The sequence below is a fragment of the Hyaena hyaena genome, unplaced genomic scaffold (assembly GCF_003009895.1).
Source record: "Hyaena hyaena isolate Hyena2069 unplaced genomic scaffold, ASM300989v1 scaffold_329, whole genome shotgun sequence".
Taxonomy (NCBI): Eukaryota; Metazoa; Chordata; class Mammalia; order Carnivora; family Hyaenidae; genus Hyaena; species Hyaena hyaena.
The window spans coordinates 851,545-866,951 of NW_024080960.1; the positions used below are offsets into that span (position 1 = coordinate 851,545).

At 36.8% G+C, this 15,407-nt stretch overlaps 1 protein-coding gene across 6 annotated transcripts in view; it reads left to right on the plus strand.

Annotated features, from left to right (window-relative positions):
- The first annotated feature begins 985 nt into the window (after positions 1-985).
- The window catches only part of EXOC1 (exocyst complex component 1), a 58,472-nt gene continuing 44,050 nt past the window's right edge, over positions 986-15,407 (plus strand). For 2 of the 6 annotated variants that reach the window (XM_039249033.1, XM_039249038.1), the window contains exons 1-5: positions 986-1,282; positions 2,321-2,419; positions 5,806-5,939; positions 12,022-12,152; positions 14,688-14,847. In XM_039249033.1, coding sequence (XP_039104964.1) covers positions 5,816-5,939; positions 12,022-12,152; positions 14,688-14,847 — 415 coding nt within the window. In that variant the 5' untranslated portion in view covers positions 986-1,282; positions 2,321-2,419; positions 5,806-5,815. Of the gene's footprint in view, positions 1,283-2,320; positions 2,420-3,556; positions 3,618-5,805; positions 5,940-12,021; positions 12,153-14,687; positions 14,848-15,407 lie in introns of those variants that run through there. The other 4 variants (XM_039249036.1, XM_039249035.1, XM_039249034.1 and 1 more) reach the window with 4 other exon arrangements.

Sequence of the window (15,407 nt, forward strand, 5' to 3'; positions counted from 1 at the left end):
CACCTGACACAGTGCCTGGGATAGAGGTGGCACTGTTTGTCAAACTGATGAATGCAAGCATGAATGGATTCCTATGGAACACTTGCAAAGGACTGTGTTGAGCAAGAGCAAAGAAATCACACCTTTGAATTTTCAGCACACTTATCTAAACTGTAGGTTTCTTTGGTCACTTATTTTGTGTTTTATTTCATACGTATTTGGATCTACCGAACTGTGAACTTCTTCAGGGTAGGATTCATGTCTGAATCACTTCTGCATCTGTCAAGGTGCTTGGCATAAAATGAGAGCCAGGAATATAGAATATGAATTACCAGTCTTGCAACCAGCAACCTTGGCATTATCTGTGCTTCTCAAACTTTTATGTGCACAGGCTTCATCTTGTTAAGGTGCAGATTCTGATTCAAAAGATTTGAAGTGGGCCAGAGAGGCTGCAGTATCTAAAAAGCCCTCAGCTGATGCTCAAAGCAGCTGGTCTGAGGACTATACTTCGACTATTAAGGTCACTACATTAATGGTTCTGGGCCATATTTTGGAAGATATTTTAAAAGTACTAACAAAAGAGATAGAGGGAAGAAAGAAAGAAAAAAACAAAAAAAGAAAAATTGATAAAAGAAAGTAGTGAAATCTGGGTCTCACCCCTCAAAAATTCTGATTTAATTCATTTAGACTCTCCATGCTGTAAGTAGCAAGGATCTAGAGTTGACAGAGCTTTATATATACAAAAAATAAAACACTTAATCAGATCTCTTCTTAAGTGAAATTGCGGAAAATACCTGAATAACTCTTCTAAAAAGAAAGTAATATCACGCAACACCGAATTCCAAAGTGTCCAGTCTCCGAGCGACAGAGACCCCGCCCCTGCCTGTCCGTGACCTGCCTCTCCAGCAAGACTTTGCCCCGCCTTGCCACGCCCATCACTGCCTCTCCTTCCTTTTCTACGGGGTCGACTTCCGGCGTGATTTGTCACGTGCCCGGAAATGGGAAGTGGTGGCGGAAGGGCCGCTTCCCGTTCACGGCTAAATTGACGGGCTCATCCTAGTAGCGGTGGCGGTGGGCCCTGTCCTGTCTCCGTCTTGGAGGACCCGCCTCGGCACAGCCGGGCTCGGTCGGGCCTTGTGGTAAGCCTTGGGCCGCGTCTGCTCAGTAGTTCCGGCGACGCGGAGAGACTAGCAGATAGGCGCGCCAAGGTCTGAGGCAGCGTTTCAGCCCCGCTGTTTGCTCCGCGTCCGCGGTCGGGTGCCTCTCACTCTTCTGTCTGGCCTCCCTTTCCCCGCGTGTTTGGGTAAGGCGCAAAGCCCGCTAGGAGTATCCACCAGCTCCTTGCTGCCCTACGGGCTAACCGCAATCCTCACACATTCCTTCCTGGTTTCATCCATAAGAACCAGATTTCATTTGTGCAAAACGGCCCTAATCATTTGCCTTTTGGCGTGGACCGGGAGAGGAGGGCGTGGCAGTGCCTTCTTTGTCCAGATACACATTTTTTCCCTAAATCTTTAAGGCGCATTCCCCTGTCTCTGCAGTTTTCTCTTCTGGATGACAATGCCTCCGTTTGCTGCGTTGTCTCGATAGCGTACAGGGCCCAACCCACGCGGGCACTCGCGTTGACAAACTCTTTGTCACGCAGTGTAATGGTCCAACTGAGTTTAAGGAAACAAGAACCAACACAGTAAGCAGTGGCAAACTGCTTCTGGAACGTGGTCAGACGTAGATTCCGAAACCCGGAAAATAGTTTTAGAGGACCTCTAGTGATTTATTCACTGACTTACACAAAAGTAGTCTGAAGACTCGACCCTTAGAATGTAAATGCCCCGGAGGCACGTCTGTTCTGGTCTTCGTGAACATGTCTATCATATTCACTTATAAAAAATTTTTTTAATGTTTTATTTATTTCTGAGAAAGAGAGAGAGAAAGAATGAGCAGGGGAGGGACAGAGAGAGAGGGAGACACAGAATCCGAAACAGGCTCCAGGCTCTGAGCTGGCCGTCGGCACAGAGACCAACGCGAGGCTGGAACCCGCTAGCCGACGAGATCTTGACCTGAGCGAAGTCGGACTCTTAACCGACTGAGCCACCCAGGTGCCCCTATCATATTCACTTCTAACCTAGAACAGTGAATGGCACATTAGTCTTTGCTGAATGAATACGGGTGCAATAATGCCTTTCATTATGCCTAACTGCTTTATGAGGTATAACCAACCAGTCCTTTCTTGCTTTACGCTTAACCATACACCCAGTTGTTGATTTAGTCCAAAGAGGAATGGTGTGTTAAACGCTGGCCACTATTAGTCATTCATTTGACCAGTTTTTACTATTATCTTCAGGTTATCTGAAGAGGTACTTGCTGACTACCTAAGAAAGAACATAGAACTATTCTGGAGAACCTCTTCCTCTCTTTCAAGAGAGTTCTTGAGCTCTCCAAGGTTATTACCTCATGAACCAATTGGACTGCAAGTGCCTGATTGTTTAGTAAATACAGGAGTGCTCTAGCAATTGAGAGGAGAGATCAACTTGAATTAAGATCTTTATTGAATCAATTTCATATAGATCATGAAATGTAATTAAGGTTTGGATAGTTGATATTCCCTGCATGGAAAAGCACCTAAGGAAAAATTTTAAAACTGCACTGAGCAGAAGGTTTGGAGTGGAAGATTTGTATTTGGGAACTTTAGGAAAATGTTGAGCAGTGGCATGTTGTGATGAAAGCTGTGTTTTAATATTATTTGTTTATCAAGGGTTTGGGGATTGTGGAAGCTTGCAAAGAGATAACCAGGTACAGAAGTGTTAAATGGATTTGGTTGATGTGAAACTGAATTATTGTGTTAGCAGTGGGAACAGAAAGGAAGGGTAAATTATATGTAGATGAGAAATCAGCAGAACGTGGCGGCAGATTTCATGCTGACGGTGGATGAGAATCAAATATGAGAGATTTTTGTTTTTGTTTTTGTTTTTTTAATGTTTTATTTATTTCTAGGAGAGAGAGAAACAGCGTGAGCAGGGGAGGGTCAGAGAGAGAGGGAGTCACAGACTGAAACAGGCTCCAGGCTCTGAGCTGGCAGTCAGCACAGAGCCTGACGTGGGGCCCAAACCCATGAACCGCGAGATCATGACCTAAGCGAAAGTCGGACGATTAACTGACTAAGCCACCCAGGCGCCCCAAATATGAGAGATTTTGAACCTGGACATTGGCTTACAGATGTGAGAGTTGGAATGGGAAAATCTTAGGGAAACTATAGTTGTCATGTTATTTGGTGCTGTCATTTTGCTTAATTTTGAAATGCCTGTTATGTCTTTGCCAAGCTCTAGAAATAGATGATTAAAATATGACCTTTTCCTACAAAAAGCTACCTTTAATGTGGGCGACAATTCAACTAACTAGAAATTTTGGTTTGTAAGTGCTATGTTAGTCAAGCAGAGGGGAAGTGTTTGAGTAATATAAAAGGAATTGTTCTTTTGTCTGTGTGTGACTACTTCACAGAAGAGGTGGCATTTTAGCAGGGTCTTGGAAGAATGAGTTGGACTGTTTAGGAGGAAAAGAATTCCAGGAAAAGGAAATTGTATGAACAAAGCCCAGAGATAGAAATGTAAAGTGGCCATTATGCAGTGTATCATGGACATCAGGTATAGTAGAGCTTTTAATGCAGTGTCTAGGCCCTAGAACATATTAAGTGATTAGTAACATGGACACAAATTTTTGCAATAGGTGGAAGAGTGGTTAGGATGGATGAAGATGTAACAAGATGGGGAAGAAAACAGTTGGGGAAAATTGTACTTCTTGACTTCTATATCCTCTGCAGGGTAGATGGTGACATCATTTGCAGAGAGGGTGGAGGCTGACACTAGAGTTGGGAATTGAAGAAGGTAAATAAAGATTTGGAGCACACTGATGGGGAGTAGGAGGAAGTCTTCAAAGGAAGTGTTAACGGATTGCTGAGCAACAGTTGAAAGTCTAGCTTTGACTGGATTTAGATACTTGTAATGAATGCAGTGAACATGGACATATGGCCTTCTTGAGTGGTATATGGCAGCCCATGAGAAGTGGAGAAAAATACAGTTCATGGAAATTGATAAAACATGGTGAACTAGTCCACAGAGTAAGATAATTGAAGGAGATAGTGTGGGTGAACACTGCCTCCAGGCTAAGTGGAAAAGAAATTAAGCTTGGAGAGACTATGTAGATGATCAGAACCGGAAGGAGAGGTAGGTCAGAAGACTAGAGGTTAAGATGAGGTGAGAAAGGTATGAAAGTGGGAAGATGTGATTTTTTTGTGAGAAAAGCAGTTTTCCGAGTTGGAGCATAGATTGAAGTTTCACAGATTGAGTAAAGTATAGGAGATAACCTAGTTTCCAAATATGTTGTTATATTATAAAAATTCGTTTTGTGTCATTTATTTAAAACTTATAATTTCTTCATTTTCCCATAGAAAGTGTGTTAGAAGTTAATTTCCTAAGCAAGCTTACCTGTATAAAATACTACACAGTTGCATTGGAAATAGTAATATATACATAAATACATATATTTAAAAATAAAGTAAAAAAGACATTTAAAAAAATTTTAACATCAGTTGATGTTTGAAAAAATACATTGAATTGAGAAAAAGGAGGTAAGTGGAAACCCATTTCTTTATTATAGCTTTATTGAGATATAATTCACATGCCATAAAACTCACCCTCCTCAAGCATATAATTCAGTTGTTTTTAGTATATTCCCAAGGTTATACAACCATCACTGCTCTAATTCAAGGACGTTTCATCACCTAAAAGAAACTTCTTTCTCGTTAACAGTCATTTCCCGTTTCTCCTTGCTCCTACCCCTAGCAACCACAAATCATTCTGTCTTTATGGATTTGTCTACTCTGAACATTTCATGTAAACAGAATCCTAAAATATGTGGTCTTTTAACAGGCTTCTTTCACTTAGCATAATATTTTCAAGTTTCATCAGTGTTGTAGCATGCATCAGTATTTCATTTTTTATGGTCATATGATATTCCACTGTATAGATATACTTCATTTGTTGTATCAGTTCATTAGTTGGTGGATATTTGAGTTGTTTCTATGTTTTGGCTGTTGTGAATAATGCTCCTGTGAACATTCATGTACAAGTTTTTGTGTGGATGTATATTTTCAATTCTCTTGAGTATATACCTAGGAGTAGAATTGCTGGATCATATGGTAGTTTCATATTTAACTTTTTGAGGTGCTGCCAAACTGTTTTCCAAAGTGGCTGCACCATTTTACAATCACCAACAATGTATGGAAGAGTTCCTTTTCCTCCACATCTTTACTGACACTTGTCTTTTTAATTTTAGCCATTTGAGTGGGTATAAAGTGGTAGGTAGGTATCATATTTGGTTTTGGTTTGCATCTACCTAGTAGTTAATGATGTTGAGCATCTTTTCATTTGCTTATTGGCCGTTTGTGTATTTTCTGTGGAGTAATGTCTATTCAGATTGTTTGCTCAGTTTTTAATTGGGTTATTTGTTTTTTTATTGCTGAGTTATAAGAACTCTTTGTATAGAAATTTTTTATTTAAAAATTGAGCATGGGTTTTTTTCTTTAAACTTTTTTTTGTATCATAATATTTGGTAAGCATTTCTAAAGGTTTTAGAGTTTGATAACACTGGTTCTCTAATTTCCTTTCCAAACATATGACTTTTTATTTTAATGATGTAGGTGTATTGATATATTAGACTATTCTTCCTATGCTTATTAGCTATAAATAAGATCATTTTTTAAATTACAAATGGAACAATAAAGGACAATGATTTTGAGAATAAGCTTATAATCTATACTCTCAATTTTTTCAGCTGATTAAAAATGACAGCAATCAAGCATGCATTACAAAGAGATATTTTTACACCAAATGATGAACGCCTGCTGAGTATTGTCAATGTCTGCAAAGCAGGAAAAAAGAAAAAGAACTGTTTTTTGTGTGCCACAGGTGGGTATTTAGTGAAAAAAAAAGCTCTTGTTTGGCATTCTTTTATTGTTTTATTCCCTAGAGGACTTTTCCTCCTTGTTTTTAAAATTCTCATTGTCTCTATAATTGGAAAAACAAATTCATTTTTTTAAATTGTCCTTAATTAAGGGGTGCCTGGGTGGTTCAGTGAGTTAAGCATCCGACTCTTGATTTCCACCCAGGTCATGATCTCACAGTTCATGAGATCTAGCTGTGAGTTGGGCTCTGCATGGACAGCACCAAGCCTGCTTGAGATTCTCTCTCTTCCTCTCTCTCTGTCCCTCGCTGCCCCTCCCTTCCTGCCTCTCTCTCTCTCTTTCTCACTCTCTCTCAAAATAAAAAAATAAACTTTAAAAGGATTGTCTTTAATTAAATATTGAGTAGATACAAAAAAGACCTATATCATATATGTAAGGTGTGAAGACTAACCATACAGTGAACACTTGTGTGCTCACCACCCAGTAGAAGAAGAATATTACCATTACCTTTGAAGTGTCCTGTGTGCCCTTTCCATTAAAAAAGAAGTTTATTTTTTTGAGAGAAAGATAGAGTGCACATGAGCTGAAGAGGGGCAGAAAGAGAGGGAGAGAGAGAATCCAAAGTAGGCTCTACACTGTCAGTGCAGAGCCCAAAGTGGGGCTCAAACCCACGAAACTATGAGATTATGACCTGAGTTGAAACCAAGAGTCTGACGCTTAATCAGCTGAGTCATCCAGGTGCCCCTATGTGCCCTTTTCTAATCCCATTCCCTTTCCTCATTTATTAAGAGGTAACTAGTATCCTGAATTTTGGTTTAGTCTTTCCTTGCTTTTCTTTATCATTTTACTATATATGTTTGTAATGTCTGATAACATATTTAGTTTTGCGTGTCTTTGAAATTTGCATGAATTGAATCATAGTGCATATATTCTTTTGTGACTTCTTCCACTCAACATTATGGTCATGTTCATGACTTTTACTTCTGTTCTTTCATATAACCATAATTCTTTCATTTTGACTCCTGTGGAGTGTTCTACTCTATGAGAGTACCATTTATTTACGCATCCTACTAGTGATGAACATTAGGTTTGTTTTCAGGTCTTACTGTTTAGACAGCCCTTCTGTAAACATGTTTGTCCATATCTCTTAGTATATCAGGCAAGAATTTTCTAGGGTAGATCCCTAAGTGTAAAATTGTTGGATTATAGATATGTGAATGTTCAACACTACTCTAATACCAAATTATTTTCAAAATTAGTTACACTGGCTTTCAATCCCACAAGCAGTGCGTATTTTGTGTTCTTTCTCCACATCCTAGTCAAAACTTGACTTAATTGATTCCAACCTGGTGGAAATTGTATGTGAAATATCTTATTGTGGTTTGAAATCTCATTTCCCTGTTAATGAAATTGATGAGTGAAATCTTTTCATGAGTTTATTGACCACTTAGTTTCCTTGTCTTAGAAATTTGCCTTAAAGCCTTTTGCTCATTTCTGTCTTGTATTGGTTATCCTTTTACTAATTTGTACAAGTTCTATATATTTACTAATTCTGTGTTGGTTATATGCATCCCAGATTTGTGACTTGTGTATTAGCTTTTAATGATGCCTTTTAATGAAATTTCTAATTTTACTAAAATCAAATTAATCAGTCTAATCCTTTATGACTTCTGCTTGTTTTTAAAAAAATTTTTTAAATGTTTGTTTATTTTTGAAAGAGAGACAGACAGAGCATGAGCAGGGGAGGGGTAGAGAGAGAAAGAGAGAGACACAGAATCCGAAGCAGGCTACAGGCTGAGTTGTCAGCAGAGAGTCCAACGTGGGGCTGGAACCCAGAAACCATGAGATCATGACCTGAGCCTAAGTCGAATGTTTAACTGACTGAGCCGCCCAGGTGCCCCTCAAAAATAAGTATTTTAAAAATACCTATATATACTTCCCTGGAATAATGAAAGTATTTTCCTACACTATGTTCTGAAAGTTTTATAATTTTGCTCCTCACATTTTAGTTTTTAATTTACCTGTGTCCATGTTTGTAGTGATGAATGTGAGGATACCTATTTATGGGTTCTCTCTTATATCTGGTTTTTATTTTGTCTTGTTTTGGTTCTTTATTTTTCCACCTAAATTTTAGAATCAACTTGGCAAGTTCCAGATTTTGGGGGGATTTTAATTGGAATTGTTTTGAATATGTAGTTCAGTTCGAAGAGAACTTGTATTTTCATAATATTGAGTCATCTTGTCAATGGACATGGAGCAGTTCTCCATTTATCTAGATCTTCTTAATGCCTTTGATTTATTTTTAGAGTTTTAAAGGCTTTCAATAAGTTATATAGTTTTAAATGTTTTGCACCTATATTGTATTTATTCCTAGATTTTTTGATACTACCATAAATAATAACTTAATAGCATTAAAATGTTTTTTTTAAAAAATTTAATGTTTTATTTATTTCTGGGAGAGAGAGAGAAAGGCAGTGTGAGCAGGGGAGGGTCAGAGGGAGAGGGAGATACAGAATCCGAAGCAGGCTCCAGGCTCTGAGCTAGCAGTCAGCACAGAGCCCAACACGGGGCTCGAACTCACAAACCGTGAGATCATGACCTGAGCCCAAGTTGGACGCTTAACCAACTGAGCCACCCAGACTCCCCATTAATACATTTTTTAAAGTTTATTTATTTTGAGAGAGAGAGAGAGAGAGAGAGAACATGTGCACATGAGCAGGAAAGAGGCAGATAGAGGGTGAGAGAATCCCAAGCAGGCTCCATGCTGTCAGCCCCAACTCTGGCTCAGTTTCACAAACCATGAGGTCATGATCTGAGCCAAAATCAAGAGTCGGACTAATAACTGACTGAGCCACCTAGGCACCCCAGTATTAATACATTTTTAAGACTTAAATTTTTTAGAGTAGTTTTAGGTTTACAACAAAATTGAGGAAGGAGGGACACAAATTTCCCATATACCCCATGCCCCCACATATGTTTGGCTTCCCCCTTTATCAGTACCACTGGCAACATTGGCAATAATTTGTTACCAAGAATGAACCTACATTGACATATTGTAATCACTCAAAGACCATAGTTTCCCTTAGAGTTCACTCTTGGTGTTGTACATTGTATGGGTTTGGACAAATGTACCTGTATCCACCATTGTAATATCACAGAATAGTTTCACTGCCCTAAAAATCCTGTGTCTGTCTGTTCAGCTCTCCCCCAGCCCCTACTCTTTTCAACCACTGTTGTTTTTACTGTTTGCATGGCTTTGCCTTTTCCAGAATGTCATATAAGTGGAATCATATAGTATGTAGCCTCCTCAAATTGGCTTCTTTCACTTAGTAGGATGCATTTACATTTCCTCCATGGCTTTTTATGGTCTGATAGCTCATTTCTTTTTAACACTGAGTGATGTTCCATGCCTGGATATACCAGTTTATTTATCTACTCATCTACCGAAGGATATCTTGATTGTCAATTTGACAGTTATGAATAAAGATACTATAAACACCCATGTGTGGATTTTTGCATGGACATAAGTTTTCAACTCCCTTAGGTAAATACCAGGGAGTGCGATTGCTAGATCATATGGTAAAAGTGTGTTTAGTTTTGTAAGAAACCACCAAACTCTACCAAAGTGGCTATATTGTTTTTGCAGTCCCACCAGCAATGTTTGAGAGTTGTTGCTCCACCTTTTTGTCAGCATTTGGTGTTGTCAGGTTCCGGAATTTGGCCATACTAATAGGTGTATAGTAGTACCTTGTTGTTTTAATTTGCATTGCCTTGATGAAATATGGTGTTGAGTATCTTTTCATATGCTTATTTGTTGTCCGTATGTCTTCTTTGGAGAAGTGTCTGTTAAGGTCTTTGGCCATTTTTTAATCAGATTTTTTGTTTTCTTGTTGAGCTTTAAGAGTCCTTTGTATATTTTGGATAACATTCCTTTATTAGATATGTCTTTGGCAAACATTTTCTTGGAGTCTGTGGCTTGTCTTCTAATTCTCTTGATGTTGTCTTTTGCAGAGCAGAAGCTTTTAATTTTATTGAACATTAATACATTTTAAAAATCATTTATTGTTAACATCCAGAAATACAGTTGGTTCTTTATATAGATTTCTATATCTATCAATTGCTAAACTTTCTTATTAATTCCATAGACTCTTTGTAAGTAGTGGCATTTTTCTTCCTTCCTTTATAGTCTTTATATTTTTTATTTATTTTTGTTGCCTTAGTCTGCTGGTTAGGACCATCAATACAGTGTTGACCCCAAAGGGATTATCATGTATGGTAATTGCTGTATTATCATATAGAAATTTTTTTTTGTAGCTATCCTTTACAGTGCTAGGGAGGTTCCCTTTTATTCTTGACTTCTTACTTTTTTTTCTTTTTGACTTTTTATCACGAATGGATGTTCAGTTTTATCAAATGCTTTTTCAAATCATTGAGATTTTCTTCCTTAATTTGTTAGTGTGGTGAATAATTGTACTTGATTTTTCAAATAATCAAGTTCTTGGAATAATCTAATTCAATCATGATATATCATATGCCATCTATTATAACATATATCATTTTATGCACCACAAGAAAAAAATGCTGCAGGGCCACCTGGGTGGCTTAGTCGGTTAAGCGTCCGACTTTCGCTTAGGTCATGATCTTGCGGTTCATGGGTTCGAGCCCCGCGTCGGGCTCTGTGCTGACTGCCAGCTCAGAGCCTGGAGCCTGTTTCAGTCTGTGACTCCCTCTCTCTCTGACCCTCCCCTGCTCACGCTGTCTCTCTCTCTCTCTCCTAGAAATAAATTTTTAAAAAAATTTAAAAAAATTTTTTAAAAATGCAGCAATATTACTTCGATTGTTAAGACATATTCTGATTTCAGAGATGTTAAAATATGGGAAAAAATGTGCATCTCAGAATTAGTGAAATGAAATATTATCTTTTGTATATTCGTTTGGGTTAAGTTTGCTAATGAAGTATTTGTTTGTAGCTATTTGTATATTTGTAGTTAAAAGATTTTTTACCCATGTTCTTTAGTGACATGGTCTTGTAATTTTCTTTTGTACACTGTCTTTGGCCTTGCAACCAAAGTCATAAGGTAAGTTGGGAATGTTTCCTGTTTTTTTGTACAGTGGAATAGTTATGTACATTTAGAATGTTTCCTCAGAAAGCTTGACAAAAGATACCAGTAAAACTGTTTTAGACAAGGTTTTTGGGGAGAGATTTAGTGGTTATAGATCTTTCTATATTTTCTATTCCTAAGTCAGTTTTGGTAATTTACATTTTTTAGAGATTTAACCACTTCATCTAAATTTTTTAATGTATTGGTTCACTCCAATCCATCCACTATTCTGCTGCCAGACTAATTTTTAGAAACACGTTAGAGCACATCATTTACCTAATTAAAATCCTGTAAGTGAACCCCTATAACCTCAGATAAAGGTCCTTTGTGATTTGAACTTTCATCTTTTTTGGTAACTTCATTTCCATCCAGTTTAGTATATGTACAATCCATACTGAAGTGCTTATCATTGTTCTTTAAAGTGGTGTTATGCTCTTTCAAGCCCCTTTGGCTTTATGTATGGTAGTCATTCTTTAGAGCGTTTTTCTTTAAAAAGTTTATTTATTTTGAGAGAGAGAGTGAGCACATGGGTGCCGGAGGGGCAGAGAGAGAGACAGAATCCCAAGCAAGCTCTGCATCATCAGCATGAAGCCCGATGTGGGGCTGGAACTCACAAACTGTGAGATCATGACCTGAGCCGAAATCAAGAGTTGGACACTTACCTGAGCCACCCAGGCACCCCTAGGATTCTTTATAATCTATCTCATACTATTCCTTCAAAACTGATCTGAAGCTTTACTTCTTAAGGAATCTTTCTCTGTCTGACCCTCTCATCTGATTTATTTCCTTTGATACTTTGTGCATTCATCAGTCATAGCATGTGTTAGGAAATACTACTCCTAATTGGTTTAACATAATATATAATACTGGTTAAATAGTGGTTTAGTATCACATATAGACACCTGACAACTATATATGCAATGAGTAGATGAATGGATACAGAATGAGTGAATATTTTTAGTGAAAGTGTCTTTTACTCAACAGTGACAACTGAACGCCCCGTGCAGGTGAAGATGGTCAAAGTCAAGAAATCTGACAAAGGAGATTTCTACAAAAGGCAGATTGCTTGGGCCCTTAGAGACCTTGCTGTGGTAGATGCCAAGGATGCTATTAAAGTATGTTTTTCTTAGTTCTTTGACCTGTGTTCAGAAAGTGTCTTTCATTTTATAACATAGTATTAGGTCTTCTAAGATGACCTACACTTCTTGTTTTGTGACCCTCTGCTTCACCAACTAAGCCAGAATTAGTCTAAAGTATTTTATTAAATCTTCCATTTCCCACACCTCAGTCTCTAGCAACTAAAATTAAAATGTATGCAAGTTTGTTTCATTGTTTTTACTTTTTTTGAGCTACAGTTATGTTTGTGCACAACTTATGTAAACTGGAGCAAAATAACTATATATTTCTGTATTTAGATTAGGTATATTTTGTATAAAATCCATATATAAGTACACCTTTTAAAGTGTCGTATGAGTGGTTTTTTAAAAACCTACATTGTTTTGGTAAAACTTAATTAAAAGTGATGTGTAATACTATAACCAAAGTGAGTCTTTCTCAGTCTTCACAAATTAATGTAAAATCATCATCTGAGGCAACCAGGCTGTCCTTTTGAGACCATGGTTTTGTATTTGTGGCTCAAGTAAAGGAAACAATCGTGAGTTAAACATCTTGTTTTAAGGAACTTAATAAAATATAAGAATGTAAATACTACACTTCTCGCTTAAGCCACACTCAAACTTTAAGGCTTACATTAATGTAATTTCAAATGCCCTTTGATTTAACCCTTCCAGTCTCACACATTTATTTAAAAGGTTCAGAGAAGTAAAAGCTACCTTTGTAGAGTAATCCAATAAAATAAAAGTCTGACTTTGCTCTTACCCTGGGATAAACTTCTGGGGAACCAAAAGCTGGACAAAATGACAGTTGAGTCAGGTGCAAAATACTTTTTAAATGAAGCAAAAACAGCTTCAGGAGAGCTTCACTTATGTAAAATAGTGCAATTCAGAATTCAGATTTCTAACATATGTAGAGAATGCCTTTCTGTAAGTATTTTAGACACAGTAGGCCATTGCTTTATCCCTAGGGGGCACCCAAGACGCTTCAGTAAACTAATAAATTCTTTTACCGTGGGAAAAGATCAAGAGTAGAGACTTTTTTGATACGTTACTGTTTAAAAGAAAATACTGTAAGGGCTTTTTAGAAATGTGTCTTTATTAAAGAGGCTTTTTCCTTCAATAGTTTTGCACTTTATAACCCCATTGACTTGCATAATTTACTAACATTGCTGATGCTTATTTGAATGCTTTCTCACAGCTGACGCTTCATTGCTGACTTTCTTAATGGATTTTATTTTTCATTTTATGTAGGCACCTTGGCGTGTGTACACTATATATGGACATAAAACATAAAATTTTTATACATAGCCTAACATTATTAGCCATTTAGTGTCACACATTGATTTGTGTGAGTGTTGCCACTGGAGCACTCAGCTTCTTTTATGGCATTATGGGAAATATTCCCAGGGAAGAGATCATTTCCCATCAAGTTTTGGATTAGTTGCCAGTACTCTTAGATTTTTTTTATAAGTAATCATGCAATTACCTCTTCATTATAAATGCTAGTTTTTTAGTTTTTGATGCTCCAATTCTGCTTATTAAGGTAATTAGTAGTTCCATACTACCGTAATGCTATTTACCCAGGTCAGGTCCTGCTACCTAAATCATCCCAATTTTTCACAGTGCAACTCTGATATAACTTCGCTTACCTTTAAGGTATTTGCTACATTTTCTCCTCCCCTGAATAACACTTCGAATTAATTGAATATAGTTTTATCCTTTTGTAGAACATTAAGAACATTTGAATCTATGTTTTAATTCCTTGGATGTGAAGAAAAGCATACATCCATATGTTTTCATTTTTTATGGCAATCAAGTGATTCTACATTCAAGGAAGAAGAAGTAGGCTGGTATGAAGTTACTGCTGCAGTGTGGCTTAAGAAACAAGAGAGAGAGCATGATGCACTTCTGTCACAAGAGTTGAGCTTCTTTGTCATTAGAAAGAACTTCCAGGCTAACCAGCATTTTTAATTTTTGAGGCACCTTTACTCATTCTCTATTTTCAAAATTGAAAACTGAATCAGTCCCTGCTTTTTACCTCATTTGTTCTCGGAAACCACACTGGGATGTAGATTGTATTTTTTCTCACATGTTGTAATTAGAAGATATGTTCTTTACTAAAAAGTTAGTGTCATATCACAGTTATGAATAATAGTGCATTATCAGGCAATTTAAAAAGAAAAATTAAGTCCACATCAAAACTGGAGATCACTGTCACCTCATAGACTAGGAAGCTGGGACACAAAACTTTTACCATCCTAAAATTCCACTCATACTTCAGGGGCTTAGGAAAGAAATGACCAAAACACTGTGTTGTTTTTTTTTAATCCAGCTTCTTTGGGGAGGTAAACAAAGTTTTTCCTATAAATTGAATTCCCTAAACCATTCTCTATAAGTCACTTAGCTGATTTTTAATGGTGATTTTTTTTCTTTAAGAAGAACTTCAACTTTTCATTTTATTGAAATGTCAATTGTATAATAATGAAAAAGGGATATGATCAAAATAATATCATATTTTGTATATTTTTATTTCAGGAAAATCCTGAATTTGATTTACATTTTGAAAAAATATATAAATGGGTTGCCAGCAGCACTGCTGAAAAGAATGCATTTATTTCATGCATTTGGAAATTGAATCAGCGATACCTCCGGAAGAAAATTGATTTTGTCAATGTTAGCTCACAGCTGTTGGAAGGTAAAGTTAAGTAAAATTGTGTATGTAAAATCAAGTATACCTACAAGTGTATATATAATTTGACATTACTCAAAATGATTAGAACACTGATTTACTTTATATTCCAAAGGAAGTGCAAAGTAATTTTTCTTATTGCATAAGTGATACTTATTCATTATAGAAATTGATACATTAACTAAATAAAAATCACTTATAAACTTAGTCCTCAGAGATAACCGCTGTTAATCTTCCAATGTTTTTTCTATGTATATTTAAACACTTTTTTAAAATAAGGAGATTCACATTATTTTCTGAAGTACTTTTTCTTGTAATGAAGATTTTCCTTACAATGAACATTTTTCATGTTATTAAATACATTATTTTTAGTGGTACCATAGTATTCCATTTTATGGATATGCCATAATTTAACTAATGGTTTATTTTAAATTTTCCAAATTTTTGCTTAAACAGCTTTGAAATGAATATCCTTGTAGCTGTATTTTTGTGCAGAGTATAGGTATAGTGGTCAAGAACACAACTTGTCAGACTGCTTGGACTCAAATCCTGGCTTTGTCACTTAC